Source organism: Petaurus breviceps, unplaced genomic scaffold, assembly GCF_028583685.1.
Source record: "Petaurus breviceps papuanus isolate PSGF00001 unplaced genomic scaffold, PetGlider_PUasm1.0 186, whole genome shotgun sequence".
Lineage (NCBI taxonomy): Eukaryota > Metazoa > Chordata > Mammalia > Diprotodontia > Petauridae > Petaurus > Petaurus breviceps.
Genome location: NW_027185798.1, coordinates 29,652,899 through 29,659,643, shown reverse-complemented (window position 1 = coordinate 29,659,643; position 6,745 = coordinate 29,652,899). Strand labels below are relative to the sequence as shown.

Sequence of the window (6,745 nt, the reverse complement as noted above, 5' to 3'; positions counted from 1 at the left end):
AGAGAGAGAGAGAGAGAGAGAGAGAGAGAGAGAGAGAGAGAGAGAGATGAGGGAATGTCTAAAGTAAATGACTGAGTTTGATTCAGATTCCTCTTTATATAAAATCTCATGATGTATTATTAAAAAGATTTTTAAGTAGCATGTAGAAAGGAAAGTAGTGTTCACAAAAGAGCATGGTGGCTTTGCCAAGATCTAAGTCTAACTTGGAGCATTTAGGTGGCATAGAGTGCTGGGCCTGGAGTCAGACTCATCTCCCCGACTTCAGATCTGGTCTCTGACACTTACTAGCTCTGTGACCTTGAGCAAGTCACTTAACCCTGTTTGCCTCAGTTTCCTCATCTGGAAAATGATCTGGAGAAGGAAATAGCAAACCACTCTAGTATCCCTTCCAAGAAAATCCCAAATAGTAGCAGATTAAAAATTTAAATTCAATAATATGTTGCTTTTAGGAAACACAATAAAAATGAGAGATATGCACAAAGATAAAATAAAGGACTGGAGTAGAATTTATTATGTAAAAATCAGGAGTAGTAATCATGATCTCAGACAAAGTAAAAGCTAAAATAGATTTAATTAAAAGAGAAAAATACAAAAACTAGGCTATGTGTCGTCAATATCATTCAATATTGTTTTAGACCAAACTAAAGAGAATAAAATACCCAAGAGTTTACCTGCCAAAACAGACACAGGAACTACATGAATATAAACATAAAATACTTTTTATACAAATAAAGTCAAATTTAAATAGTTGGAGTAATATTTGTTGTTCATGGGTAGGTAAAGCCAATATAATAAAAAGATTACCTAGCTAATCTATCTATTCAATGCCATCCCAATTCAATTACTCAAAAATTATTTCACTGAGTTAGAAAAAATAATAACAAAGTTCATTTGGAAGAACAAACGGTCAGGAATTTCAAAGAAACTAGGGGGGAAAGATGTAAAGGAAGGAGATTCCGCAACATCAGATCTGAAACTATATTATAAAGGGAGAGTATTGTTGAAATGTAAAATGGACAATTTTTACTATCTTAAATTAAAACTTTCTTGTATAAATAAAACCAATGTAGCCAAGAACAGAAGGAATATGGAAAAATGGGAAGAAACTTTCATAGATAGTCTCTCAGATAAGATGTGATCATGTTTGAATACTGCTGTGGTATAGGAAATGATGAGCTGGTTGATTTAGAAAAACTTGGAAAGATTTGGACCAATGAAGGAAGATTCAATCCATTGGAGGTCTTCAAGCAAAATCTGAAAAAAAAAAAAAACCACTTGTCTGGTATGTAGCAAAGGAAATTCTTTTTCAAGCATATTTTGAACTAGATAGCCACTGGGGACTCCCCTAATTCAATGACTTATCATGAGTGAATCAGAGGTTCCTATGAAACTCGTGCTTGGGTGTTCCTAGGGATCCCTACTGAAAGATGCCATAGTGGAATGGCCTAAATTCTTAAAGGGCACTGTCGTGTAGACACCACCTAAAAATAGACCAGTTGTCTTAGACATATGAAATAACAGGCATGCAGGGTTGGGCTCCCACAAGGATAATCAGAGAAGGGTTAGGTGGTGATAGGGCAGTGAATAGGACCTTTGGATTCTTAGAAAAGGATGAATTTCTCCACATCCTAACTTCACTGGAGGTTTCCAAGCCACATTGGGGTTAGGGTAGATATCCAAGACAGTGGAAGGGAGGATTGAGCATGTCCCAGTGGGGGAAAATACATCATTTATGTGAAGGTTCCTAAGAGATGGACAAATATACAGATAGAGCACTTGGTCATTGAGAAGCAAATTCAGAATGATGATAGCCAACTGGAAGTCATGAGGGTATGGGACTAGAGAATGTCAGGAATTACCTGGCATATGGATATTACCTGGCACATGCCTTGGATTGTGAAAGAGCCTTCTCCTCCCACTAGAGCTGTGTCTCATGGCAGCAACAGAGCCTGGAGAACCCCTATAAAAGGTGTCTCTTGCACTGACTCCTTATACAATTTGCCTCCTCAAGGACCAGTTTATCAGTGTCTTTGATCTGGTAAGTACTTCAAAATCCAAGGCAAGGCTTCAAAACAGGGTATTTCAGGAGGAGATGTGAGGGACAAAAAAGGAGGAGAAAGAGATGGGAATGGGAAGAAAAGATGAAAAAAGGGATCAAGGAAGATAAAAATAGAGACCAAGAACAAGCAGAATGAGAAATTAGTTTGGTGAAGAATAGAGGTTTGCTGTTCTTTGGATTTGTTTAATCTTATTTGTTCTGTAAAATTTGTATTCATTTAAAAGACCATGCTTAAGGATCTAGAAGGCCATGTGTGGCCTCAAGGCTGCCAGTTCCCCACCTTGACCTAGAGGAAAGGTGGGTAATTGTAGTGTGTTCCAGGAAAATCTGCCTTGGAGCCTAAGGATGCACCCAGGCAGTCATAGGGAACTTGGCTTTTCATCTAGAACAATTACGTATATGTGTGAATAGAGATTCTGTGTAACTTATCCCCTCCTCTGTTTGTGTACACATACATATATATGTACATGTATATATGTGTATGTGTATATATCAGTCATGGGCTGCTAAAATGTAAAACTTTACGTTAATTTGAAATGATATGAGGCAACCTGGGACATTTGTGCTTTGTGGTAGACTTTGGGTCATTCCTGATAAATATTAAAACAATCGTTGGTTTGAGACTGAGAAAGGTGAAAAGGGACAAATAGAGAGAGAGGAGGGTGGGAGGCCCAGGTGGCAGTCACCATTTGGCGGTAGCATGACAGAAGAGGGTGAATCCTAAGGATGTTATGGGGTTGAGATCAAAAAAAGAAGGAATCAGTGAGGTCTAAATATTCTTCACTGATGGTCAGTCCTTGGCTTCATATTCCAACCCAAAAACATTTTACTAGAGGAAACATTTCCTTAGGTGTGTCTTTTTTAGGTAAGAATGGATTCTAGACATTAGCCATTAGCACTTCATGCATTGATCCCAAATAGAAATAAATACTTAGCCTGGGTTTTATGTGTTTCCTGTATTGCCTTTCAGATTGAACTTCTGCAAAGATGTCCTGCCAGCAAAGCCAACAGCAGTGCCAGGCCCCTAAGTGCCCCCCTAAGTGTCCTCCCAAGTGCCAGACCCCCAAGTGTCCTCCCAAGTGCCCCCCTAAATGCCCACCCAAGTGCCCTCCCCAGGCTCCCTGCCCTCCTCCAGTCTCTTCCTGCTGTGGCTCTAGCTCTGGAGGATGCTGCAGCTCTGGGGGGTGCTGTGGGTCCAGCTCTGGGGGATGCTGCAGCTCTGGCTCCGGGCATGGCTGCTGCCTCTTTTCCCATCACAGAAGATCCCACAGACGCAGGCACCAGAGGTCTGACTGCTGTGACAGTGGCAGTGGGCGCAGCCAGCAGTCTGGAGGCTGTTGTGAGAGCTCAGGGGGCTGCTGTGGGAGCTCTGGGGGCTGCTGCTGATCATCTGGCTCTCTCTGCTCCAAGAACCAGCAATGTGGAACCCAAGGCCAACAATGACCTGCTTCTGTCTGCAGATTCACCTTCTTCCCCCTACAGCACTCTATGTCACCCCTGCTCTCCCCAAACCCTATTGACCCTGTGCCTTGAATCTGCCTACCCTTAGTTACACTACTCATCTTTGACCACTGTCCATTTACAACAATAAATCAATATTCACAGTGACCTTTGTCTTGCGGTGATTCTCTATCTGTGTAATGGCCTTGTTTGCTGGGGTGTCACAAACTCAATCTGTCCTGGATTTTCTTCCTAGGTGCCCATTCTTAGCCTCATGTTCTAGTCCAAACAAAAATCTTCCTCAAGTCTTTTCTTTCTGAACAAATTAATTCTAGACACTAGTTATCATCCCAGTGGGCATAGATCCCAAATAGAGGCAAATTCTTAGCCTTGGTTTGAGTTACCTTCTCTATGATCTTTCCAACTAAACTTGCACAGAGATGTTCTGGCAGTGAAGCTGGCAGTAGTGCCAGACCCCAAGTTCCTTCCCGAATGTCTACCTAAATTCCCTTCCAGATGCCTGTCTGAGTGTCCTCCCAAACGCCCTCCCCGGGCTCTATGCCCTTCTTCTGTGGGTCCAGCTCTAGGGGATGAAGTAGTTCTGGCTCTGTGGGAGTAGTGGCTGCTGATCTGGCTCTCCACCAAGAAGCAGAGATGTCAAAGACCGATGACACTGCCCCTGAGTTTAAATCTGACCTCATACCCTTACTAGCTGTGTGACTCCGGCAAGTCACTTAACCCTGTTTGCCTTAATTTCCACATCTGTCAAATGAGCTGGAAAAGGAAATGGCCAAGCACTCTATGATCTCTGCCAAGAAAACCCCAGATGGGGTCAACGAGAGTCAGGCATGACTGAAATGACTGGATAACAATAGCACCTAGTCCCCCAGGGTTGCTGTAAGGACCAAATGAGACAATAATTGTAAGGCGATTAGCATAGTGCCTGGAACACTGTATCAATGTCAGCTAGTAGTGGGAGGAGGAGGAGGAAGAGATTGGCTTCTGCTGATCCACCATCAATACTCTGGCGGTCAGGCTCTCTCCTTAGCTAGTTTCACAGTCTAAATCCCCATCCTTTTTCATCCCAGGTTTCCTGGCTAGGTAGCTTTATTCTCTTTTTGGAGAATTGTGACTAGCCCTTGATCCCTTTGGGTTATCTATCACCTGCACTCTGACTGCAGAGCCTCCCCTTGTCTCTGACACAATGGGACCTGCGAACCAGAGCCTACCAAGACACAGATCGCTTTTTTATTTTTTTAATCATACTGTAATATATACACTTGAATTCAACTTGGGCCAGGGCAGCTCTGACTGGTTGGCATCCGACCCAATTTCTAGAATATAGGACAGTAAGATATTGCCTGTCTGCATATAAAATTGAGCTCCATAAACATGGTTTGGGTAATTACCAGTTACAGCTGGCTTTAAAACCCAAATCATGATCTTGTGAATGGGAGAGGCACCAGCAGGCTGAAGAACACTTGGTCTGCCTTCAGACTCTCCCATAAAATTCTCCTCTGCATTAACCTTGTCTGCCCCCCTCTCCATTAAAAAGCAAGCTCCCAGAAAGCCTGGACTGCCTTATTTTTTGATTCATATTCTTAGCATTTAATACAATACTCTGCACGTGGTAAGCATTTAGTAAATGCTTCATCCATCCATCCATTCATTCATTTAATTAGAGAGGATCAGTGACCTGCTCAATTTACTTTCCTTGTTTCTAGTTTTGCCTCTTTGCCTGTCTCCTTAGCTGTTTAACCTGATCAGCAGGTGTGATTAGTACTTTCCAGGTACCCAAAGATGCTGCAATAAACATTCATTGTCTACAAAACTTCGGGTCAGCCTAGAGCAGGGGTGGGGAACCTGCAGCCTCAAGGTCACATGTGACCCTCTAGGTCCTCAAATGTAGCCTTTTGACTGAATCCAAATTTCACAGAATAAATCCCCTTAATAAAAGGATTTGCTCTGTAAAACTTGGATTCAGTCTAAAGGACACACATGGCCTCAAGGCCACAGGTTCCCCACCATTAGCCTGGTACTTTATATTCATTACATCTTTAACCTCCCTTCTCTACAACTGCTTCTCCAGATAATAAAGAATTCTGGAGCCTTAACCTGTATCAAATTGCTTACCATCTCAGGGAGAGTAAAGCTGTAAAAGGGAAGAAGAAAATTTGGAACTCAAAAATTTTTAAATGAATGCTAAAATTGTCTTCACATTGGGGGAAAATGTTATTTTAAAAATAGACAAAAAAGAACTTGATATGTGGGAATGTCCCCCATACCCTCCCTATCTCTAAAAAGGCTTTCAACCCCCTAAACTCAGGTCGTCCTTACTCCTGGCCCTTCGTTCTGTCCAGGGTGCCACCTTCAGCATCAGAAATAGCTACAAGTAGACAGTCAATCTTTAAGGCACAAAAAATATCAAAAGCAGGGCCCCTGAGGTGTTGTGTCTTTTGCAAGCTTGCAACATTTGCTTCACAAATTCTAGCAACATTGCTCTTTTCTGGGCAACCTAAAAATGCCTCTTGAAAATAAATATGGTTTTCTATAGTGCGTACACTCAGACTGGACCATATGCCATCTGGTCTATCCTTGTGTTTATTCTATGAGGTTACTAATAGAAAGGGAGACGGTCTCACACTCAAAGAGTCTCTTCCTATACTCCAATACCTTCTTTATCTAGGAAGAATATTATCTTTTTAAGGAGTCTTGTGTCTAAGGTAGGATGAGCAGTTCTAAGTCTAGAATACCTCTCTCCCCCTTTCATGTATCTCTCTATAGACCTGGGAAGGTTCTATTGATTCAACTAGATTACAGGTGCAGCCAATGAATTGTGCCCCCTCGGGAGTACCTGCCACTGTACTTGACATCTGCCCCAGGGGGTCCACAGCAGTCTGTGACTGATGATCTCATGGCCCAAAGACAGGCCCAAAGTCCTACCCTGTCTCTGTTATTCTTATCTTCTGATATCGAAGGGGACATTTTCACTGTTCATTCTTTATGCAATAAAATGTAATCATTAATGCTCACAGGTCCCACTTCTATCACAGTGGGATTATGTTGATTGGCTGCTGAAAATGCAGAGGATAAGTGCTCCTGCTGGGCATTGAAAGCCCTTCATCCCTCAGCCCCCTCCTACCTTTCCAGTCTTCTTCTCCCTACTCCCAATGACCAAGTGGCACTGACTCCTGGTTGTTCCACAGACAAGACTCTCCATCTCTCAGCTACAGAGATTTTCTCTGG

The 6,745-nt window shown here is 42.4% G+C and overlaps 1 protein-coding gene across 1 annotated transcript in view; it reads left to right on the top strand.

The window, feature by feature from the left end:
- The window catches only part of LOC138162223 (uncharacterized), a 3,845-nt gene extending 178 nt beyond the window's left edge, over positions 1-3,667 (top strand). Inside the window, exons 2-3 of the mRNA XM_069089259.1 lie at positions 1,970-2,038; positions 3,030-3,667. Of these exons, the coding sequence (XP_068945360.1) occupies positions 1,970-2,038; positions 3,030-3,608 (648 nt within the window). The 3' untranslated portion in view covers positions 3,609-3,667. The remainder of the gene's footprint in view (positions 1-1,969; positions 2,039-3,029) is intronic.
- Positions 3,668-6,745: the final 3,078 nt, after the last annotated feature.